This window comes from Fonsecaea multimorphosa, assembly GCF_000836435.1.
Source record: "Fonsecaea multimorphosa CBS 102226 unplaced genomic scaffold supercont1.41, whole genome shotgun sequence".
Lineage (NCBI taxonomy): Eukaryota > Fungi > Ascomycota > Eurotiomycetes > Chaetothyriales > Herpotrichiellaceae > Fonsecaea > Fonsecaea multimorphosa.
The window spans coordinates 107,682-130,690 of NW_015971675.1; the positions used below are offsets into that span (position 1 = coordinate 107,682).

The following is a 23,009-nucleotide window of genomic DNA, read 5'->3' on the forward strand; positions in this document are numbered from 1 at the left end:
GCGAGGTGATGACGATGGTTATAGACTCTCATCGTAAAGCGGCCTCCGCTCACCCTCTAGGATCAAATTGCGAATGGCAATTAGGTTTTCCCTTCTCGAGTAATCTAGGTACCTAGGGACCTGTCAGGAGGTACCTGTACGGGGTAGAGTTAATTGGTCATTTGTAACAACAAATTCAAGTGCCAAACACGACCCCAGACTCTGGCTTTCGTTCCAGCGCACGCCTTTACAAGGCTCAGACTATGGATTACAGAACCGGGAACTACCAAGGACTCATAATGCGCTTCAACGCAGAAGAAAAGCAACAAGCAACAAGCAACAGGGAAACGCCAAATGGAGAAGCGACCGACGACCCCGTTCTCCAGGTCCAGAGTACCCAATCATGAACCCTCACGATGATCCAGGTTCCCCAGCATCATAAACTTCCCGGCTGTCCCAAATGCGCCGTATCAGCGCCTCTTCTGGTGAAAGCCCAAAGTGCTCGTCGTCCTGAGCACCATCGAGATTACCTTGCGACGGCGTCACCTCGATATCGTCATGGCTCCTCTGCCGCTGGAAATGGACTCTACCCGGGTGGCGGCTGCTATTGGAGCGTGACAACAATGGTGACGGCTTGGGGTCTTCGAAGCTCCGGCTGATACCACTCCTCGCCTGCCCATTCACACTAGTGGTACTGGGTCCACGCCGACTTTGTGGTCTGCTCTTGGCGAATGCGCCGCTCGAGGTGACGGAACCAATGTCTTGTGGCAGCGAATTTTGCTCTTTGAGCCGGTTGATGCTTTCGATTAGTGGACTCCGGAACCTCCTAACCACCATCAACTGTTTGACGGCACTTTCATAATCCTGCTTCGCGGCTTTCATCTCCCCGGCTAGAGATCGATTCCTGTTTCTGGACCCCGCGCGGCCGTGTAACGTCGTCCCAGAACCTAGAGGCATTCCCATTCCAGCTGGGGGAGGGGTTGTGGGTGTCGCAGCCCCTGCTCTCATGATCTCCCTTCTCTGAAGCTCTAGCTTCTGCTGCGTCCTGGACGGATTCTGGGATATCCTGGCTCTGTGAAGGGTCTTGGTCTTCTCCGGAGATTCCGACACTTGTGGCTTGTAGTTGGAGAGGAAATTCGACGGCGAGTCTTCATCGGAGTCGTCTGCAATTTGGTGGACAGAGCCGGCTGGAGTGTCTGTCGGCAGGAAATGCGAAACACCCCCTTCTACAGACGAGGACACCAGAATGGGACCAGACACGGCGCCGGATGAGGCAGGCGTGAGCTTCGAAGACGCAGGAGTAAGGCCGGTGTGACCGGTGTTGGCCGTTGACGAAGTGACGTCGGCGTGAGAGATGTGGGTGAAGGACCTGGATGAGTCATTGCGCACCAGCTGGCTCGGTCCAACATGCGCAGAAACCGTTGACATTGCCGGAGGGGCCCGAGAAGAACGAGGATATTGTTGTAGAAGCGCAGGGTCAGGCATGTTCTGCACCTGCGACATAACCGGCTCATTCTTGAGATTAGGCGCAGACCGGTTCTTGGTCTTTAAGGATGCTTGGGGAGGCGAGGAGCTCTTTTCGGGACGGCTGACGTCCGCTTCTGAAGGGTGTCGAGGAGCTGCATCTTCGTTCGGCGTATGTGGTCGCGGAGGCGTAGATGTCTTCGAGTTATTCTTCGAGTTATTGCGCGTGAGTTCGGGAGACTGCGTGGTTGAATCCTCCCATTCACCCTCTTCTTCATCGTCTGAAGATCGATCCCCAAGCTGGAACACGCCGTCTTTCTCCTCCTTGCTCTTTTTTCTTACTGCCGGCGTCAGTCCAACCTTTTTCAGAGCTCCGTGAGAGGCGTTTCGTGGCAGCGCGTTAGCGGATTGGTTTTTGCGCAGGTTGCCGAAGGAGGTATTCTTGACCAAGGCAACATGGGAGCTGTTGCGTTTTACCAGAGGCGTCTTCGGACTGTGGGGAGGCAAGGTGTCTCCTGACTTTTTCCGCTGATGAGTTTGGTAGTCTGAAGTAATGCTGGCCGTGGACTGGACCTTGCCCAATTTACTAAGCCCTTTGCCATGAGAGACATTCCTTGAATGGCGACTGACGACGTGAGGCCGGTGGACTTTGTGGGCGGTGGTGGTCTGTCTGCCCGAGGAACTCAGGGAATGGGTAGAAGAGGTGCGTTCGTTTAGCGAGGGCCGTTTGATGGGAGAGGGGGAAGCCGAAGGCATTGTGTTAAGCCCATCGATCAGGAGATGCGGACGGCGGTCAAAGCTCTTGGTACCGGGTAAGATTATTGTCTGCTAATGGGTGTGTTGAAAGGAACGCTGCTATGAGGTAATTGTTCAGCAGGACACGAGCGCAGTTTGAGATCGTTGATCGGTTCAAAAAGACGTTGGCGGGTTGCCGATGCTGCTTCTGGACTTTTGCGGGTTGCCCGCTTTTGGCGCGAGCTCCGCTGCCTGTATGCACCCGCTCGTGCAGCGGTTCACCAACAGGAGAGAACATGTTACCTCAGGGTTCTCTTTATTATTCTCTGGTCTTCGTGTTCCGGCCCTGTTAATTCTCTGGGTAGGATGTCACAACAGGCAATGTCGAGAAGTCACTGCTGCATCTAACTAGTCCATCACCTGAAGAAGCCGCAAATCCTACGAGGCACATCCCTTCGAGCACGCCCGGTGCAATGGAGACGTAACAAAGGATCTAGAATGTGAACATCTCTGCATGCTCTCGAGTCTTCTGGACATTATCAAAATGGCCGAGTCTCGGCTAGACCCATGATGAAAATGAAAAGGTATTGTCACATACTCGAGTATTGTGAAAGCCCTTTGCAGCAGAGCAATCCGCCCTTTGCACCAATTTACACGATGCTCTCATGCGTTCGCCACGCGTCTGGACCTTCTACACAATAATCTACGACCTCACTCCTCCTCGGTTGTGACAAAGTTCCTGTATTGTCTTGAGCAGATCCGTGGTAGCGGCCATGTTCGGCAACTGCGCTTCTGAAATATTAATCCTTGATGGTCTTAATACAGATCAAATCCGATTTCAGGAATGCAAAGCGATACGTACATATCACCACGTGTACATCCAACCGCAGTGGCCCTTCACTCTAACCCATAAACAATATATTGTGGGGGAGGCCGGCCATTCTCCAGGATCACGACTAGGTCAAACCGCCACACTTTACAGGGAGAGTCTCATCCTCTTATGATCGAGTGGCCATTCGCCGGTTCCAAAAAAAGATCAAACACACGCCATGTATCATCATCAACCGGGAGGAAGCCGACCAGCTCCCCTGGACCTAGGGTCTGGGTTATCTCCTGGAATTTATCCCTCCTGGAGACCTTCATTGTCGAAGTTGACCACAAAGACTCAGTTCTAACTGTAAAGTATCGGTTGCGCCTCATCTTGCAGATCGGGCAGCGCCTCTTCGACGAGAACAAATCATGCATTCATACGAAGAATCCAACGTGCCCTTTTTGCAAGATCTCAAGGACGACTCGTTCGAAAGCAGAGCCCTGAACCGTGAAAAGCCGGCCTCGAACTCCAAGAAGCTTGTGTGGTGGACGTTTTATACCCTGGTCCTCGTTGTGTCAAATGCATTCACCTTTTATGGTGCTCGAGTCTACCGCCATAGTCAGTTAGACAAGGTGTGCACTGCTCACACCTCACAGAGTTGGAGTGAGCTTCTGGATCCTCCCTATACGTTCCCGAAATCTGTTGTGTACTAACCCAGAGTGACTACCCAGGCCCTGTTGAGCAAGATGTAGAAATTCATTACAACAGCAGGCGCTTCAACGCGTCTTTCTATAATGAGTCCATTTATCGACAACCCGCGAGTCCTGAAGTGGACGCGGCGTGGGAGGAACTGGGCACCGAACGTGAGTTACAGCCTCGCACCTCGACATCGCACTCCCGGGTTGTTACTTCCAAACTCGGTGCAACCACAGAGATGGCATATGGGGACTATGGGTTTCTAACACTCCTGCACGGTCTCTAGTCAAAGGCATTGTCCTATCGGTCGATGAGGCCAAACGCTCTGGATTAGAGTTGGATCGTGTCATGGTGGGCGAGGACTATGGAGGCCCCGGATATGTGGCATTCGTGGAAGTAACTCATCAGATCCATTGCCTGGTAAGGAATCCGACGTTTGCGCGAGCCTCTCACAGCAACACCAGTGCTGGCACCGTTGCTGACCTGGGTTTAGAACCTTCTACGTCGAGGCCTGTGGTGGAACTACGACTACTACATGTCCAACAGCATAGCCGAATTTGCTGACGGCGAAAGCATAGTCAAACTCCATATTGGTAGGCCGGAGCGGTTCCTCTTTGCACTTCGATGAATTCCCTTTTCTTTTGTTCATTCAGACCAAGGAGAAGCCCGACTGACCTTTGTGCGCTTGCATTAGGGCACTGCCTCGACACCCTTCGCCAGGCTCTCATGTGTAGCTCTGACACTGGCCTCCTTCCTTTCGTCTGGGTTAGTAACAATGGTAACCCTCCCAAACAATTCCCCGATTTCTTCCGGGAACACAAATGTCGAAACTTCGAGCCGATTCTGGACTTTGCAAAGCGAAGAGAGGTAAAGGCGCTCGAGCATATGAAAGCGGTTCCGCATAAGGGGGCCTTGATTTTGGAAGACTTTCCATGACCGTGAGCAGCCAAAATGAGGCATTTAAAAATGGAATTGGCCGGGTATTTAACATTGCCAATTGACATGTGGTTTCGGGATTGGATAGATGGACTTTTCACATCAGCAAATGCTGGAGCCATCACCGGAATTATTGGTCGAGAAATCAGGGACTGGGCCTCTAAGGTGATCCTTCGAGGTTCGAGTCGCAGGGGGACTTTTCTATTGAGAGAAAGAGAAGTCGATATACCTTGGCGAGGAGCAGCGTTCAGAGCAATAGCCGGTCAAGGGGCGGACTGCGTGTTGTCGGGCTATACGATGTCTTTTGCGTGGATATTCAAAGAGGAACCCATCAATTGAGAGAGGAACGCCGACTTGAAAAGCCACAGGGTGAAGAAAGACAGAGTGGGCTAGGGGAGTCTTGTGCACAAAGATGCACATTTGTCGACGAAACAGGGGCATGCCTTCAGCGACAGGTCTAGCCTTGCAACAACTTCAGTTGAAGGGCTATCGAATCAATTCGATTGCATGAGGTTACTGCCAATGCGAATGCATTCTCTGGATCTCAAATGCTGCCCTCCAACGGTCTTCTCCCAAGCTGAAGGTCTCCGAGGCCATGTCATATGGGGCAGAGATCCATCTTGGATGTTCGTAGCCAAAATGGAGACATATATGAGGCCTAGTTAGTCAAGAGTCACCAGGCTCTGTGATAATGGCAGCCTGCAGTGACCGTTGATACGTGTGATATCAAGGAATTTTTTGTAATGACATCGTAGTGCGCACCCCAGCCTGGTTCATGATGGAGGACTCCATCCGATCATCAGTATGTGTCTTGTCAGAAACCACTGCGCCAGTTGTGCATATCATCGCGAGCACAGCAGGCGCATGCCATGCACCGTGATTTGACGCCCCGGTCAAGTTTGGACATCGGCCAAACTGACAGCCGAAAGGTTAGCACAGGTTATCAATGATAACAACGGCCGAGAATCGGACTCATATGCTTCGCGCTATACATCCGACAGCGCCAGCTCAGCATCTTAGCGTTGTTGCACAAAGCGCAGATCAGGTACCGCAGATATACCATCTGGTTAAGCGAATGCATCGTTGACCAGGGGTTCTGAACCTCAACTGCAAGCTGTGGCTAGCCCCTTTTTCCAGACTGCGTTGCTTTCCGTCCGCTTCCAAGTCTATCTATCCAGGCGGTCAGAGTGTTGCGTGCGCACCTACCGCGGATACCCGTATTTGGGAGAAGCTGCAGGAGGGGTTTGTCATCAGCGCCTAGCTCAGCATGCACCCAAGGTCTGGTACTGGCATCCCAAGCACATGCTGTGAGTAACCGAGGTGATTGGGTTCGAGACTTATCTGTCGGTGTCACTGCAAGGTTGCTGGATGAGGTGGTAGACAGATGCTTGCGAGTGCATGGCATGGCATGGCCGTGGGGTGTCGTCGTGTGCCAGACCGGGCACTTGTAGAGCAAGAGCAGAAGCAAAAGCAAGGGTTGATGAGGAATGCTGGATCAAAGTCCTGCGCAGGTATTGGCGAGGGACGCGCAGGTGGAAGTTGCTAAAGTGCCCAGTGAATTGGGGGGGAGTTGAGTGGAGAATGGGATCATGATTCCTCGGGAAACAACCTCCATCCACCTGGAACTTGAAGGGTCCCGCGCGGAAATAATACGGAGCACCAGGCCCAATGCACCCACGCCTGCGAGCACTCGCAGGGAGCGAGTCAACTAATTTTGGACGCAAGGGTTGAATTATTACATAGGTCGCTGAGGTACCTACCTAGGTAGGTAGCGAGGTAGGTACCTATGCAGCCTTCCCAGTGCCTGACAGACTGCATTTGTCTCCTTCCTCTGCCTGTACAGCTTGCCAAAGGACACACGGAGGAGATGTTCCTGCGGACGCAAACAGCCCTCGCTACGAGTAAATGTGACTGCTCGCAGCAGTGCACAGTTACTCGTACCTCCTCCGGCTCCGTAAACCATGTCGTCTAATTGAAACCCTTTTTCTTCTTGCGCCCTCCTCCTCTTCAATTGCGCCATCGACCCATCCCCAGTCAACCCTGACCATCAAGCCCCAGAGCAGGTAATCATCCCATCATCAACCCCGGCACTCACGGTGGGAGATCCTCTTTTCTCTCCTGTCGCCGGCCAACTACTGGATCTCGCCGCGTGTTACTGACTTATCTAGCGGCCTGTCTTCGACAACTGACCAATCTCTCTCGTCTCTGCCTCTCAATCCCTCAATCCCACCACAGAACCTTATCTGACTTGGACCGTTTCTTTTTCTTCTTTTGTGGGAGCTAGACAAATCGACTCTCGCCGCCAAACCCACTTCTCTTCTCGCCCATGCTCGTCCAGGGCTTCCAGTCCATCGACCTCGTCCTCTGATAGGCACGAAACAGGCACCAGAGCAGTGGTAAAAGTCTGGGCCCCTTCGTACCCTGGTCCGCCACTCCCTTGCCGGAACTCCTCCTCCATGGCGCCGCAATGCGAGCGATAAGTCGATCGGGGAAGACACATTGATATCCTTTTCTTTGTCACTTTTTCGTTGTCTTCCTACCCAGACTACAAGTCCATCCACCTCGTACGCGCCTCCCCGTTTCCGTTGCCTATTTCGCAAAGTCTATGGCGTCATGATATCAACATACTCTGTTCGCAATCCGGAGAGGCCGTCTGATTTGCGCTTCATCGATCGCTGATTCACAACCCTGGTGGTCAGATTCGATACTCACATTCCAGTCCGATCATCACAACAGAGTACAGCCTGGAAGCACCTGTCATATTATAGAGGCCATTGTCCCTATTTCTGTTGAGCCTGGGTTGTGACAGGCTTGACTTTCAGCGCTTCTCTTCGTGTTGCTACGCCACGAGAGACTGAACCCTGTTTCCTCAAGATGGCTTATACTCTCCAAGCTTCTCTCCCGACGCCACTCACGCCTTCTATGCCACTATATGGCCCGCTACCTGAACAAATTGAAGCCTTGCCAATTACACCGCCAGACATACCGGCGGGCTTTGATGAGAAGACGTTCAAACCAGACAGCGGAACGATAAAGAAAGCCTTGCATGTGCTCGCCACTGAACGGCAGGCGCTCTCCCATCTCGAGGAATTGTACACCAATTCTGCAGAGGTCCAGGATTCTCTTCTTCGAGCCATCCGTCACATCATTCTTTCAGAGACTCGGCATGGAAAGACCATCTTCACCGGTGTTGGCAAGTCTGGCCACATTGCAAAAAAGCTTGTTGCCACTTTCGTGTCGCTGGGCATTCATGCCATATTTCTTCACCCGGTTGAGGCCCTCCATGGTGACCTGGGAATTGTTCGACCCTCTGATACGGTTATTATGATTACGTTTTCCGGAAGGACTCCTGAACTCTTGACCCTTCTTCCACATATAGATACCTGTGTACCACTAATCATTATGACGGCACACCTGACCCCGACCACTTGTCCTCTGCTGTCCCATCCAGCAAGGCATGCCTCGACGAATATCCTTCTACCCACTACCATCCACGAATCCGAGATCTCATCGTTTGGGGTGTCGGCCCCAACGACTTCGACGACGATCACTCTGGCTCTGGGTGATAGCCTGGCACTTGCAGTCGCGGATGAACTCCATGCTGCTGCCGGACTTCAGACGCCGGCCATTTTTGCGGCGAATCATCCTGGCGGCGCAATTGGCGCAGCCTTCAAGACGTCCACTCCAAACATACCCAGAATGTCTGAACTGGCGACTGCAGTGAGCCAAGTCCCAATTGCGATGCCACAGCCGGACCATCCGCTCTTGTGCTTGGATGTGCTCGTGGCCGCAGTGAGGTCACCCCGTGGTTTCGTCCGAACCTCTCAGAATCATGTGATAGGTCCACGAAGAATTCAGAATCTACGAGATCCCTCTGCACCTGTCTCAGCCGCGGAGGACGAGCATGGCAGAATGGAGGTTGAGAAGACCGACTGGATATCTGTCCTCAGTTCAACCACGGTTGAAGAGTGCAAAAGGTGGATTCACCAGATGCGTGACGAGGGATCGGGTCGCGGCAGAGAATTTCTCAAGCGAGGCACTCTACTCGGGATTGTGGACCATAACGAGGTGACAGGTGTTGTGGAGATAGAGGATGTCATGGGCGAAGACTTTGCTTGATTTTTTATCCGAGGGACATTATGATCAAACATTATAGAGCTTTTGCACAAGGGCGGCCAGCGAGTGACCATTGAATTTCGATGCTGAATATGCCTGATTTGGCAACATTATGAGTATTATGAATACCACTCATCTTCTTCTTCCTCCTCATCCTCTTCTTCGCCGTCGTCTTCTAATGTTTCAGCACGACTTTCCGCTGCATCCTGTCCAGCAGTGTCAGCAGATATCGAATTGTTCTCCTGCCCCATGTCCGTTCCAGCTTTGACACCACTTCTGAGTGCATCGCGCTTTTCTCGAAGTTTTCGGACTCTTTCCTCCATTTCCTCCATAACGTCGAATTCCTCTTCAATCCTTCTCTCTTCATCTTCCTTTTCGTCATCTGCTTCAGTCTCCAATTTCCGCCGTCTGTCTTCCTCTTCCTGGGCTTTGAGCTGGGCTGACGTGACTGGGGCTGCTGTGATTGTTGCCGAAGTGTAGTCTGGCTGCGCTGCGGCGGCCAGTGGTGCAACCTCACGCTCAAAGGCGGCCCACTCATCCTCATCGAGCGTGGGTGGTTGTGCAGAGCCATTCGGTGGAGGAGGTGCATCGTCTGCCGCTGGCGCAAGTGGTGTCGATTGTTTTGCCTCTCGGCCTGCATGTTCTTCCAGTTGAGGAGGCAGCACTCCCGCCTGCCTGCGGTCTTCTCCCTCATCTTCCACCACCGCAATACTCTCCGGCCGTGACTTGGGTTTCTTCCGCGCATCGATTTCCGCTTCATCGCGTTCGAGTGGTGCTTCGTCGTCGTCGACATCTTCAATCTTCCGCTTGACTCCCTTGTTGCCTGCGTTTGCCCCGATGTTTGCACCACCGGCGTTCTCTTGTGAAGCAGCCTGAACGGTGTTTCTTCTGTGGTTCGCGCTCTTGAGGTGCCCTTCCCAGAGGGCCTCGGACTTGACGTTCAGGTTGCACACAGTACAGACAAGCATACCGGATTTCGTGTAGGAGAGGTGAGGGTGAGAGATTCGACGAGCCTGCCGCTCTGCGGCGAGGAGGGCTCGGACGTCGGCCATGGTTTCATCCCTGGCTTTCTGTTCGGGTTTCGACGAGAAATACTGCTGGTGAAGGAGACGACCTGCGTGGCTCGGGGAAGAAAAGACTTGTGAAGGCTCTCCAATTGTTACCAAGGGCAATCAATCCACAGGAACTGGTGGATCTCGGGATGCCTAGTCTGGTTACGTCAAGGCTCAGTATTACTACCTAGTACTACTAGGTAGGTACCTAGGTACCTAGGTACTCAGTAGGCTGCATAACCAGGTGGCAGGTATTATGCCGCTGCTTTAGAACTCGGTACCCGTACTAGTATTCGAACGGTGCACCTCTTCCGCCGGCTGATCCAACCAATCCCGGTTAGAAGTAACTCCGCTTCCTTGGCGGTGGTTTGTCGCAGCTCAGACTTTGAGGAGTTGCTTGCCACTTTCACTTTCATGGTTGCCCGCAACTGGCATCCAACTCCTCTCTCCTCTCTCCTATCTTCACATTATCATCACAACAATTAACCCCCCGGGACTCGTTTGTTATTCCATCGCGCGCTGTCTGCCATCGGACTGTGGCAGGGTGCCGTTGGAAGTGTTTATTAGTCTACTCGAATTTGGAGGGCACTTTCGCTGGTCTCGTGGACACTATCTCTACTGCTCCAAACTTGTCGTAGATCGCGATATTAGACGTGGTTCATGACAAGCACCCACGTCCTGCGTGTCTCGTGTACATCGTAGTGTCTAGCGACCCGTTGTTGTTACCGCCATGGCTGGTAAGCATTGCCATTATCTCGGCCGCTTTCGCTGCGCGCCTGGTCTGGCGAACCTTACTGACGCAATTACAGAAGAACCGCCGCGACGTTCAGGTCGCGCCACCAAGGGCCAGTACTCCAAAGATCGCGATATCCCCGAAGAGGTTCCTGCGAAGAAAAAGGGCAAAGGAAAGGGCTCCAAAGCCAAAGCGACAGAACACGAGGAGGAGAGTGAAGAGATCATCCGCTGTGTCTGCGGCACCTACGAAGAAGAAGAAGATGTTCCTCGAGCGATGATCTGCTGCGATACCTGCTCCGCATGGCAACATAATGGTTGCATGGGTCTTGCGGAAGACTATGAACCTGCACAATACTTTTGCGAACAATGTCGCCCCGAGGACCACGAGGAATTGGTTGCAGCCATCGCGAGGGGAGAGAAACCGTGGGAAGAAGCAATCAAGCAGCGAGACACAGGCAAAGGAAAGAAGAAAGGTGGTCGAAGAGGTCGGAAATCGGCTCCTGGTCGGACAAGCGAGGCCGTGTCTCGCGCCTCTCAGGATGTTGACGAAACCCCGGCGCCCACTCCTACGGCTGGACAGAAGCGCAAACTCGAAGAGTCGCCAGCGGTTCCGGAAGTGAAGGTACGATATATCTCGCGCAAGTCAGTAGACACCTGCTAACGTCCTTTTAGAACAAGAAGGCACGAGGGACACCTGCTGCTGACACCAATGGCACCAAACCAGTCAAGGCTGAGACCCCTTCCAGGCAGGTGTCCAGATCAGAGCCTGTCTCGGCGGTTGCGGGGGACGTGAAGGAACTTACAAATACTTCGAGGAAGCAAGCTGCGTCTACGTTGGTCAGACTCATAGAACAGCAAATCAAAGAAGCCGTAAAGCATGGCGACTACAGTATTCCTACCGGCACGTCTGCGACAGAAGTCGCCAACCAGGTTGGCCTCCGTACGGAACATGCTCTGTATCACGTCCAGGTCGGCGGAAGCGGTGACCCCAACGAAGCCTACAAGTCCCAACTGCGAGCGATAAGCTTTAACGTGAAGAAGAACCGCACGTTAGGTGTACGGCTACTGAATGGAGATCTCCTTCCTCACACCCTTGCATCGATGGATCCGAAGGATATGGCAAGTGATGAGCAGAAGAAAAAAGATGCCGCTGTCATGAAAGAGCTGGAGAAACAACATACCATCGTGGAGGAGCAGGGCCCGAGAATTCGGCGAACTCATAAGGGTGAAGAGTACGTGGATGAGTCAAGGCAGGTTGCAGCAGAGTCTGCAACTTCGAATGCTCCTGTACGGAAACCCAGTGTCGCAGAACAAGAGGTTGATGCAAAGAGCCCCAGTATCAGAAGCCCTTCCGCCACCCCAGCCGCTCCCGGCAAAGGAGGCAAAGCGAGACCATCTGTTGATACCACCCGACGACAATCGTCGGCCAACTTCGACATTGACAAGGTCTGGTCGAATGTCCAAGGTTCCCCTGACGGCGACAATCAGCGATTCGGTGAACTACCGCAAACGACGTCGCCAACCGTCGCTGTCCGAGAACCCATCGCTCCAGGGACCAAGGCCGACGCAGATATCGACGAGCTACTGAAAGACGAGGAAGCCGAGTCACCGCCGTATTCACCCAAGGAATCTGCTGAGGCTGATGGTGTTATTTGGCGAGGCCTCGTAAACGGCGGAAACCTAGGCCGGTTCCATGCTGTAGCGAGATATGCAGCTGGAGCCACCCCCGATGCAGATACGTTGCGCATGACCTACGACCAGATCATCCCGGCTGAGATCGACATAGGAGGTCGGATCCAGCCCGCTCGAGCGGACGAATACCTTTGCGGCCTTGAGTACAGCAACACGTCCGACCTGGTCATTGTGTGCATGCCCGAACCCGCAAACTCGCATGATCAGGAGCAATTTGACAAGTTTTTCCGGTATTTCAAGAACAAGGACCGGTTTGGAGTAGGGATCCAACACACAAATCCGGCGATCAAAGACATCTACTTGATCCCGCTGGACAAGGGCCAAGAAATGCCTACTTTCGTCAAGAAACTCGAGACAGATTTTCCGGATCCTGCCCAGGAGAAAATGCTTCTGGTCCCAATTGTTATCAAAAACAGTGAGCTGTCACATAATACGCCTGCGACGTTACTTGATGGGACACCTGCTACGGCTGCCAGTCCAATGGTCGGAGGAGGGCCCATAGCGCAAACTCCTATCACGCCTCACGAGGGCAGCTTCCCATTCAATCAATCTCCGATGCCGAGTCAGCAGGGAGCAAATGGAACACCTCAAGTTCAACATGGTCTGGGCGTGACAGCAGCATTTCCCACGCCAACACCTGTCTCTTCACTCCCACAACCTCATCAACAGCCTTCTCAACAACCACTGCAGCCGTCACCTCCACCCAACGCCGCCATGGCCAACGCTCAGAGAGTTCTTGGTCCTCAATTAGCCTCTTCCCCATCGGTCGTGCAGTTATGCGCCCAAGCACCCAATGCCGGAGAAGCCGAGTTTGCTGTGATCAAGAGGTGTCTCGAGCAAAATCCCGAGGCACAGAGCAACTTGGGGGTCTTGACAGGGATGTTGCAGCGATATAGCGAAGAGTCACGCGGAGGTGGCGCAGGGGACGGAGGTGGTACGGCTGGTGCATAAGGACAGAACCACAAGATAGGTGGCCGGTCACAGACAAGGACGCGGAGGGTTTGTGCTAGACGAGCTGGGAAGTTTGGATAGGTTGAGGGAGATGAGAGCAGATGTGTGTCTGGGCGTCTGGTGTAGGGATAGCAGAGACTGTTGAAACGATTGATACCCCTGGCGTGCAGTGGAAAGGAGCTATGCATTTGTACATGCACCAGCAGCGCAACTGATGAAGTATCATCACAAGCACCGTTAAATTCTACGTGCTTCGGTTTCGGGCTCCGGAATCAGCGTAGCAAGCGCTCACGGCCATGCGCCAGGATGCCACACACGTGGCTAGCATCTCCCCTGCATTGCTAGATAAGAGTGGAAGGGGGCACACAGTGACACAGCTTGTGATTCGACCCTGGGCCAGGGTCAAAAGGGCTCGAAGGGGCCGGGGGAAGAATGGTTCATTATGTATGAGTTAGTAGTCCGCGCGCAGGTGCCCAATTATTGTTTGATTGATAAGGGGATGGTGTTCGGCAATGGCATCTTGAAGAGCTCTGAGATCTGGGCGTTCGACGTCGAGAGTATATATATACTCTAGTACCTCGTATCGTGTGTTCGATAACTAGGTAGGCAGGTAGGTACCTAGTAGGAAGGATGTGGTCTCCTATTCCTCTCCCTGCCTGTACTGCAAGTGGTCTGGTTCTCGACAATCCCACAGACATGCAATGCAGTGCACAAAGTTCCACGGTCGCATGTTCTGTTCTGCTGTTAGAGCGTCTCCAAGAATGTCCTCACAAGCTCATCCCTCCTGGCGGGGTCCAGGATATAGAACCTGACATCCCTCAGGATAGCGTCCGGCAAGGCATCCGGAGAATCGCTAGCCGGGTCGAATTTGGTCTTGTCGACGCTCTTGAGCAGACCCACAACTTCCTTCCTCCGCTCGGCGTCGCCCAGTTTCAACTTGCCCACGAGCTCGCGGTAGAGCTTCTCCCTCTCTTTATCCTGCATGGACCGCTCCAGCATCTCCGGGGATTTTTTGAATTTTCTCCGAAATTCCGGCCAGTACAGTTTCGGCGTGGCGTGGTTTTGCAGAAACCGCAGGTATTCCACCCTGGGGTCCTTCTTGTTCTGTGTGTTGGCGGCCGCCGCTGAGGCCTTGAGGGCTTGCAGTTCTGCGATGCGGTCCTTGGACCATGCCACAAAGGCCTCTTTGCGTGACGAGGTGTTTGGTAATGCGACGTAGCGTGGGTCTTCTATTAGAGTTGTGTCTTCGATCAGTTTTTCAAAGGTGGAGTACGGTGATATGCCCGAGTCGTCGAGGAGGGATCGGAAGAGCGCAATGTTGTCCTCCGCGGTGAGAGGGAGGCCTTCATCTTCATCTTCGTCTTCGTCTTCTTCTTCTCTTTCTCCATCGCCTCGCGTGTAGTCTCGGTCCTCACCGTACCCGTCATCGCCCTCCATCTGCGCCAATTGCCAGGCTATATCGTCTTCGTCGAATTCTACCGGTCCAGCAGGTGGTGGGTTCTCACTTTCAGCGTCGTGGGAGAGACGAGGCCGTTTTGATGGCTCATCATCTGCTTCCGCCTCATCATCTGTCACTTCGACTTCCTCGTACTCGTCGCTGTCGTACTCTTCAGGCCCGACAGAGGCTCGAGATCTGTCTCTTGTGGGGGTGTCTGGTCTCGGTGTATCAACCCTTGGTTGTGATTTCCCACGATCCTCATTGCTCTCTTGCTGCTCAGTCCCTGCCTTTTTCTTCGCTTCCCATTCTAGCCTGTCCATCTCAATCACCGCCATCATGACATCCTGGGGAAATTTCCACAAACTTTGCTTCGTCTCTGTGTTGTGGACAAACCTCCTGCCTAGTTTTGTCTTCACCAGCACCCACGGCGCGCAATTCGGTATAGGTGCTTTCGACTTGGGTCGGTCTCCGTGGTTGCGTCTCGGACGAGAGTGTTCCTGGTAGCTTCTTCCCCCCGTGAAATGTCCCGCCTGCGCCATGGCATTGTTTTTATTGAACTCTTCCATGGCCTGCAATGAGGCGCGCATAACATGGTCGGGCTCACTTGCGCCATAGTCTATGCGCAGTGGTTCATCAGAGGGAAGACTGGGCCTGGTGTAGGTAGATTGCTTCGTCTCAGCATTGTAGTAGTAGGTGTGGCCGGTGGGCGCTTTGTGCTCCGTCCATCCTGGTGGTAGGGGAGGCTCTACAGGGACCGAACGGTACGTGGACTTCAACTTGCTACTCATTTCGCAAGCCGCAGCAGATATTTTCACTCCAGGTATATTGTACAGAGAAGAGGGCACAAAATACAAACCTGGGGTGAGTCTGGTGCCAGCCTTGGAGAAAAATTGCTGGGACATGATTGGCTGAACGGCGGGCGACGCGTGAGAGCCGTGCCTGCTTCAATCCTCAGAACTATTTCTCTCTCCGTCTTCATGCCTGCTTCTCTTGAGCTCCCATTTGCTATCTTTTCAGATCTCACTCGCACACATCGCCCAGAATGTCTCGCAGATACGACTCGAGGGTAAGTTTTATACGTTGAAGGATACCACACTCGTTGTCTGATTGACGCAGCTGCTAACTCATTCCTCAGACGACCATCTTCTCCCCCGAAGGCCGCTTATACCAGGTCGAATACGCTCTCGAAGCTATCTCGCACGCCGGCACTGCATTGGGGATACTGGCACAAGATGGTATAGTCCTTGCTGCGGAGCGGAAAGTCACAAGCAAACTGCTGGAGCAAGACACTTCGGCGGAGAAGCTGTATATCTTGAACGAGTATGTCTCTTGTTTTGGGGGGGTGGTTGGAATACACGGCCACATACTGATCGTTCTATTTGTGCAGTAATATGATTTGTGCGGTGGCAGGAATGACTGCTGACGCCAACATCCTCATCAACTTCGCGCGACAAGCCGCTCAGCGATACCTCTTGACCTATAACGAAGACATCCCCTGCGAACAGTTGGTGCGTCGCTTGTGCGACTTGAAGCAGGGATACACACAACATGGTGGTCTACGGCCTTTCGGTGTTTCCTTCATCTACGCTGGCTGGGATCCTCAACGGCAGTTTCAACTCTATCAAAGCAATCCTTCGGGCAACTACGGTGGATGGAAGGCTACAAGTGTAGGAGCAAACAATGCCAGTGCACAGAGTCTCTTGAAGCAGGACTACAAGGAGGACTGTGACTTGAAAGAGGCATGTGGCATGGCGGTGAAGGTGTTGAGCAAGACGATGGACTCGACCAAATTAAGCAGTGAGAAAAGTGAGTTCGCTGTCCTATTCCATCCCCCGGGCAAACGAACATTTGCTGAGTAGTGCTTGTGCAGTCGAGTTTGCGACAGTTGGGAAGACCAAAGATGGCAAGATATACCACCATCTTTGGTCCGGTGACGAAATCATGACCCTCCTTAAAGAACACGGTCTGGCTAAGGAAGAGGAACCCGAAACCGGCTAGTTGTCGGCTGGTACTGCATTCACATTCCCTATTAGATGGAGGTGAGCGCGAACCCAGGCCATGAAAAAGTGGCAGATCCTCGACTTGTCTTTTTGGGTGGGAACCACACTGGTGCTGTCGGGGTTTGTACGTTTCTACAAGTTACAGAGAAAAGGCAGGAAATTTCAGGCAGCATCGCATAGCACTGGGTGTTCATGGCGAACGGTGGGCAATCCGCTGTTGAAAGAACCACAGTTTCCGAATTCCAATGATCATGGGCAGAAGCTGCCTGTCTGCCAGATCAGCCATGAGTGTCAAGTGGAGATGGTGCAATGCTTCATTTGCTATCTACTCTTGTACGAGGTGAAGATCCTTCAGAGAGTCTCCGCGCTCGATCCTTTTAGCTTGCTCGTCTTGGTGCAACTGAGCAATTCCCCCGACCGGTCTTCCCCCTCCAAATTTGCAAAACACTGGTCGTCCTCCGCAGGGATACGTTGAAGCTCTGACAGCTACCCAGGTAATCAGCGACTGCACTACCGGAACAGCGTCAACATGTAAAATGCAGTTGTCAGCCCACAGCCCTGCAGAGAGGGAATCTGTGATCAGATTGGCAGGTGCGATTCCAGAAGAACCACGACTAACCGAGTCTCTCAGCAATCCTGAGGACGACTTCGAACGAAGATGGAACTTCATTTGAAGTTGGGCAAGGCTCCCGAGGACTACCACGACATGGCTCTGAAAGCGGATAGTCTTCCTGCCCTTACGTTTACCGCCACGGTTCCCTGGGATGATTTTTTTCCTTCTTTCTGGTGCTCCGACGACATAAATCTCTCTTGTGAAGATCAAACCCATGACAAATTCCTTCAGGAAGGTCTTACTTTGGGCTTTTCTGTGACCAGGGATAACACAAGGACAAGATGGCCAATCTTAATATTCTATGGACAAAGTGAATGAGGTGGGATTCTTGAAGCAAATTTAAGTATCGACATACATTTCTTTGGCGGGCTGGCCGTTGCCAATATACGAGACTGACATATATTGTATTGGCAGTACTATGGATCCAAGATCAGTTGAGTGCAACTGTCATCATACGTCGCAAAAGTCGACTCGGATCACTTTTGCACATCGCAATATCCCATCTGGAGGTGGACGCTTGATTCCACCGTCGGTGAGGAACAAAGCTGATTGTCCAACACGGCCGTCTAGCCAGATTCCAGCAGTCGGACCAATACAATCTGAGCAAGCCGGCCCCTGTACAACTGCCTTCATATCATGGTCCGTCACCTTGTCATCCTCCAACTCCAGGTTTACTTTCACTATTGCATTGTCTCGGTGGGTTGTCACATATGCAACCGCCTGTTTGTCGTCACGGTCGTCTAGAATCAAGTCGTCCCACTGCCAGCCTTTTGCAAGCACTTCCGCTTCGCCTACTGGGTTGAAGGTACACGCGTCGACCTGCACTCGACAGACAAGCTTTTGCTGTGTGCTTGTATAGTATACATATTTCGTCTTGGCCGAGTATTTCAATCCATTCGTGCCGGGCTGGATGTCCGACAGGTTCAACTTCCCAGCCATTGTACAGTGAGAGTACCACACTTCGGCCTTTGCTGTAGGATGAGGCAAGACCGACAGGTCGAGGTCGATACGCCATATGCACGAAGCAAAACTGTCGGCGGCGAGAAGTACTGACTCTGATAAGGCACAAAGCCCATTCAAGACCCGGGCACTCGGAGGAAATTCCATGATCGTCCTTGTCCGTAGGCGAACCGCGGAGTCGGCATTGTCGAGCATGCGCAGGTATGATTTGCCTCCAGACGACCCGGTGAGTTCGCTCGTCACAAGGTATCGCACATTTGGGTTGTGAGGAGCATTCACAATGCCCATAGGCCGCTGGCCTTCCTCGAATGTTGCAACAAGAAGAGGAGATACTGATCGCCCAGACTCTGGACAAGGGGGTAGCCAGTAGAGCTCCTGGCGGTTGAGGCAAGTGATGTAAAACCCCGTCTGGGTAGATCCAGCAATGTTCTCGAGGAAGAAACCGGGAGGAAAGGACGCAACGAGAGAGACCTGCGCTTCATTCATCTTCAGCAACATGGTCTACCAGTTTTTGCAAAGTTTGAATATTTGCAGTGGAAGATAGTGTAACAAACTCAGGCTGAGTGTTTGACGCTTATGGTCTGTTCATCCGTGGGTTGTCCTCCCTCATCCACGGTACGGGGAGAAAAGGATCGACTCGACCTCACTTCACGCTTCGGCTACTAGGTTCCTGTTGCACCTTCTAGGGTCGGATTTCAGGCTGTCGGGATGGTTGCTGCGGACCACTGACGGTAGCTGCGGAACGGAGCCAGTCCGAACAGACTTGGTTACGCACTCTGAGGAGTATAACCACAAACAAGTGTGCATTGTCTCCATCTGGGTCTGCTCGTAGCTTCTGAGGCACAACCTTGAAATCTTTGGAGAGAGACATATCGACCCAATCCATTCATTGGCACCTGCTTAGCTACACGTGAGCGAAATGAGCAGCCGTCTAGGGCTCATTGACCCGGCGTCACTGAGCGTCGAGCAAAAGGAAGCATACGATATCATGGACGGGTATACCACCCAGAGATACGGAGAGTCGTAAGTCCTTGTTCCAATATTCTGCACTGCCTAGGTCCTTCCACGACTTTGTGGTGGCTACGTGGTGGACAGATTGATTTCTGACAAGGTGTTTAGCCCCACGATCAAACGTGAAGATGGCTGCCTACTCGGCCCTTTCGGCGTTCAACTACACCTTCCTGGGATAGCACAGCATTTTGTTGGCATCGGGAAGACCTTGCTAGCTGTTCCTGGCCTCTCAGCCCGAGCCCGCGAAGTGGCAATCAATGTTGTCGGCGCGCACACAAAGGCTGCCTACGAACACGCCGCTCATGCACGGGCGGCACTGACACTGGGGTTTTCGAAGGCACAGCTCGACGAAATTGAATCCGGTGTCTGTCCAGCAGATCTGGGTGACGACGAAAAGGTCGCTTTCGATGTTGCGACCGAATTGCTGGAGCGCCCAGGTCCCTTACGTGAAGATGTTTGGCAACGGGCTGTCGGTGTGCTCGGGAATAGTGGCGCAATGGTGCTGGTGCAATACATCGGTTGGTACCGATATATAGCTACGATTCTAAACGGATTCGACGTGCAAGTTCCCGAGTCCCGGTAGTGATAGAATCTCAAAGTGGAGTCCGCAGCGAGAAAGCGGTCAATTGAGCTCATCAATGGGAGTACATAGCTGAGATGACATGCTAGGGTGGATAAGCACACTTCAATCCATGCCCGCAGCAGCCGCACGAACCGCATGGGCCGTCAGGACCACTGAACAAACCCGGGGTCTAACCCCGCAACAAGCCACTCCTTCTTTCTCTCACACTGTTGTCAAACGTTCGAAGAGTCGGTCTTGCTGAACATCGCCCACCGCGCGCCAGAGACAAGGATCTGCCGATAACCAGGACATTGAGCTGCAGAATGGAGCCCACGAACCACGGCAGCAGGCGGGTACGCACAAGAAAAGCGTGTTTGCCCTGCTCAAGGCGGAAGCGGAAGTGCAACGGAGACTTTCCCTGCGACGTGTGTGTAGGATACGGCTACGAATGTGTGTATCGACCAGGAACCAGTCAGACCTACACGCGTGCCCATCGTCCCCCGTCCCGCCTCCAGTACAGTCGTCCCGCCAGCACTGGAGCGGAAAGGTCGAGTAGAGATGCCATGGAGACCTGGACCCCATCAAACGCGGCCTCTAGTTCTACCAACATGACAGAACGGGTTCATGAGGGTAACAATGGTCTTCTTGTGATGTCTTCGTCTCGATACCTGGGACGATACTCGGCTGAAGCATTTCCGAGGTTTCTGGCGTTACAAATGCAAACTCAACTTCTTCCAAAACTACAGCCCTTTGCATGGAATTTGAATGAGAGACCCAAGCCGTCACCCAAGGTGAAAGGAGCGATCCGTTCCTTGATCACCTTAGACGCAGCACAGCACCAAGTCCGTTCCTTTTTCTTGCTGGACTTTCCTGCCTCAGCCTGTCTGAACCTCGACGTTCTGCTTGCTCGGTGTGAAAGTCACTGGCAGGGACACAACCAAGGTTTGACTTTCGAAGCTGTGATCTCGGGCCTCATAGGCATGGCTGCCGTCCTTGGACACGCATTGAACGCCAGACAAGAGACTTGTATCATCGAGCACGCAGAAAAAATATTGAATGATCCAGCCGTCCTCGGGGAAGCGACTATCGAGCTTCTAGTAGCACTGGTGTTGCGATATCTCTACCTTCGTGCAACGGCGACACCTCAAGCTACGTGGCTGGTCATTTGCACGACGATGCATATGGCTGAATCCTTTGGCCTGCACAAGCAGTACAGTCCCGGCGCAGGCAGAGACCAATACTCGACGAGTGGCTGGAACGACGAAACTCGGTCACTCCTATTCTGGCTAATCTCAGCCGGTAACCGCCTCTCATCTCATGAACTAGGTCGAACACCCGTTGTCTTACAGGGTGTCACCAGGGTATTCCCTTTCTCAGCATCCGACACGAGTACCATTGCCACATTCTGCCGAGTTGCTCATCTTTTACCACTGGAGACGAATCCGGAGAACTCGGAAGACGAGTACAACCACTTCTCCGAATCCTTGGAAAAGATCACATCCATACGCATTGACCAGCCGTTCCTGAAGCTCATCGCGGCAGACGTCTGTTTCATCCTTTACAGACGAATTAGAGTGAGCACCAACCGGCATATCACCAAGCAGGAAGTACAGCAAGTGGTTGCCGTCGGTAGAGAAGCTGTCCACGCCGCTAGACGGCTTGTACAAGAGAGAAAACCATGGTGGAATATCCTCAGCACACTATTCCAGTTCTGCTGTACCTTGATCTCCATGGACTCCATTGATAGTCTTGCTGACCTCAATTCTGTAATAACGACGATCAACCTGGTCCGGGGCTACTATCCGGGAGACGACAGCGCAGAAGCTGTCGCAACTTTGAACACATTGATTGGAGCTTTGAGGCAAAAAAAGCAAAGTGAAATAGACTGCCTCAACTTGGGAGACAACTGGGAAGGTCCTATAAGCGCCAAACTTGATGCGCCATTCTCGACCGAACGAGTGTCTTCGGAACCAATCTTGGAAGATTTCCAATTCACCTTCGAGGATTTAGATTGGATGTCATCGGATCTGTTGATGGGTCAATGAGGAAAGAAGGAACCAGGTTCTTGAAGATGTTGAATGAGATTGTGCTCGTTCTCCGTTGGGTTATTCGATTGGCAGGCGAGAGTCAACTGTATCTCTGCTTACCGTCCCTAAGGATGCCAGCGTCTATTGGGTTGGAAATGAGCCCCGATGTGACGGAACTTTGTGGAATCAGGTTTAACGGACACCGGGTCCCTGTGAGCCGTGTAAATCATGAATGATCCCATGGACAGTGACCTTCTCATGACCAGAACAGCTACTTGCGAGAAACCACAGTGAGATTCAGCAGCTGGATCTGTTGGACGACCTGCCTTCCCTTGGCATCACAACCTTGTGGAAGCATTGGGATTTCTGGCTGAGTCGGCCAACCCTGGCCATAACTATAGTGCAATCCCACAGTCTATGGTAAAGTTTTGTCCTGTCAAGCTCCCGTTGAGTACGATGGTTTTGGCGAGGTTGGCCACGTCGTCAAGATCAACGACTCTCTTCAGGATGGTTTTGTCTCTCACAGACTCTACCACATGTTCCGGGAACTGCTGTCCCCAATCGGTCATCATCAATCCTGGGCTCAAGCTGTTACACCGAACCTTGGGTCCGCTGACCGATGCAAGGCATTTCGATAGATGTATCGCAGCTGCTTTGGAGACCGAATAAGGTATGGAGCTGCCAGATGGAATGACTCCAGCCAGGCTAGACACCACAAGAAAGCTCCCTCCATCTGAGTTTGCTTGGAGGTGAGGTCGAGTGGCGTGAAATAACCACAAGTGTGACTTCACATTGATGGAAAAACATCTGTCCCAGTCTTCGTCGTTCATGTTTTGCTCAAGGTCAGAAAACTTGACAATGCGTGTCCATCCCACATTGCTGACCACGACATCCAATCTGCCCATGACGGTCATGACCTCCTCGACCAACTTGATGATGTCGGACCTGACGGAGATATCTGCCTTCACGATATGAGATCGTGGCAATATGCTAGTCCCATCTTCCTCCGGTGCTCGTGTGCATCCCTCAACGACCTTCTGAGCCTTGGACAGGTCGGAATGATAGTTGACAACAATCCGATAGTCGCGAGAAAGCGCTTTGACAATAGCAGCGCCAAGCCCGGCCGACGAGCCTGTGATGAGAGCTACTTTGGCTGGCATTTCGATAAGGAGTGATCTGAGTACCAAGATATCAAAGGGTCGAGAGGACTCCCAGGCGGCGGACAGAGTTT

At 52.7% G+C, this 23,009-nt stretch overlaps 11 protein-coding genes across 11 annotated transcripts; 6 read left to right on the plus strand and 5 right to left on the minus strand.

Annotated features, from left to right (window-relative positions):
* Positions 1 to 390: 390 nt before the first annotated feature.
* Positions 391 to 2,199, minus strand: Z520_11654 (uncharacterized protein; the record flags this gene model as incomplete). Its single annotated transcript, XM_016782142.1, has 1 exon — positions 391 to 2,199. The coding sequence occupies one exon, from the start codon at positions 2,197 to 2,199 to the stop codon at positions 391 to 393; it is 1,809 nt and encodes a 602-aa protein (XP_016626748.1).
* A 1,218-nt stretch (positions 2,200 to 3,417) lies between these two features.
* Z520_11655 (uncharacterized protein) lies at positions 3,418 to 4,621 on the plus strand (the record flags this gene model as incomplete). Its single annotated transcript, XM_016782143.1, has 5 exons — positions 3,418 to 3,652; positions 3,721 to 3,852; positions 3,972 to 4,105; positions 4,179 to 4,278; positions 4,380 to 4,621. 5 exons carry the CDS (start codon positions 3,418 to 3,420, stop codon positions 4,619 to 4,621), a joined length of 843 nt encoding a protein of 280 aa, XP_016626749.1.
* Positions 4,622 to 7,495: 2,874 nt separating this feature from the next.
* Positions 7,496 to 8,740, plus strand: Z520_11656 (uncharacterized protein; the record flags this gene model as incomplete). The annotated part of the gene is made up of 1 exon (XM_016782144.1): positions 7,496 to 8,740. One exon carries the CDS (start codon positions 7,496 to 7,498, stop codon positions 8,738 to 8,740), a length of 1,245 nt encoding a protein of 414 aa, XP_016626750.1.
* A 116-nt stretch (positions 8,741 to 8,856) lies between these two features.
* On the minus strand, positions 8,857 to 9,789 carry Z520_11657 (uncharacterized protein; the record flags this gene model as incomplete). The annotated part of the gene is made up of 1 exon (XM_016782145.1): positions 8,857 to 9,789. One exon carries the CDS (start codon positions 9,787 to 9,789, stop codon positions 8,857 to 8,859), a length of 933 nt encoding a protein of 310 aa, XP_016626751.1.
* Positions 9,790 to 10,519: 730 nt separating this feature from the next.
* Z520_11658 (uncharacterized protein) lies at positions 10,520 to 13,167 on the plus strand (the record flags this gene model as incomplete). Its single annotated transcript, XM_016782146.1, has 2 exons — positions 10,520 to 11,146; positions 11,197 to 13,167. 2 exons carry the CDS (start codon positions 10,520 to 10,522, stop codon positions 13,165 to 13,167), a joined length of 2,598 nt encoding a protein of 865 aa, XP_016626752.1.
* Positions 13,168 to 13,911: 744 nt separating this feature from the next.
* On the minus strand, positions 13,912 to 15,507 carry Z520_11659 (uncharacterized protein; the record flags this gene model as incomplete). The annotated part of the gene is made up of 1 exon (XM_016782147.1): positions 13,912 to 15,507. The coding sequence occupies one exon, from the start codon at positions 15,505 to 15,507 to the stop codon at positions 13,912 to 13,914; it is 1,596 nt and encodes a 531-aa protein (XP_016626753.1).
* A 140-nt stretch (positions 15,508 to 15,647) lies between these two features.
* On the plus strand, positions 15,648 to 16,603 carry Z520_11660 (uncharacterized protein; the record flags this gene model as incomplete). Its single annotated transcript, XM_016782148.1, has 4 exons — positions 15,648 to 15,671; positions 15,741 to 15,925; positions 15,993 to 16,411; positions 16,476 to 16,603. 4 exons carry the CDS (start codon positions 15,648 to 15,650, stop codon positions 16,601 to 16,603), a joined length of 756 nt encoding a protein of 251 aa, XP_016626754.1.
* Positions 16,604 to 17,668: 1,065 nt separating this feature from the next.
* Positions 17,669 to 18,676, minus strand: Z520_11661 (uncharacterized protein; the record flags this gene model as incomplete). The annotated part of the gene is made up of 1 exon (XM_016782149.1): positions 17,669 to 18,676. One exon carries the CDS (start codon positions 18,674 to 18,676, stop codon positions 17,669 to 17,671), a length of 1,008 nt encoding a protein of 335 aa, XP_016626755.1.
* A 421-nt stretch (positions 18,677 to 19,097) lies between these two features.
* Z520_11662 (uncharacterized protein) lies at positions 19,098 to 19,772 on the plus strand (the record flags this gene model as incomplete). The annotated part of the gene is made up of 2 exons (XM_016782150.1): positions 19,098 to 19,201; positions 19,298 to 19,772. The coding sequence occupies 2 exons, from the start codon at positions 19,098 to 19,100 to the stop codon at positions 19,770 to 19,772; spliced, it is 579 nt and encodes a 192-aa protein (XP_016626756.1).
* A 542-nt stretch (positions 19,773 to 20,314) lies between these two features.
* Positions 20,315 to 21,796, plus strand: Z520_11663 (uncharacterized protein; the record flags this gene model as incomplete). Its single annotated transcript, XM_016782151.1, has 1 exon — positions 20,315 to 21,796. One exon carries the CDS (start codon positions 20,315 to 20,317, stop codon positions 21,794 to 21,796), a length of 1,482 nt encoding a protein of 493 aa, XP_016626757.1.
* Positions 21,797 to 22,173: 377 nt separating this feature from the next.
* Z520_11664 (uncharacterized protein) lies at positions 22,174 to 22,938 on the minus strand (the record flags this gene model as incomplete). Its single annotated transcript, XM_016782152.1, has 1 exon — positions 22,174 to 22,938. One exon carries the CDS (start codon positions 22,936 to 22,938, stop codon positions 22,174 to 22,176), a length of 765 nt encoding a protein of 254 aa, XP_016626758.1.
* Between the last annotated feature and the right edge of the window lie 71 nt (positions 22,939 to 23,009).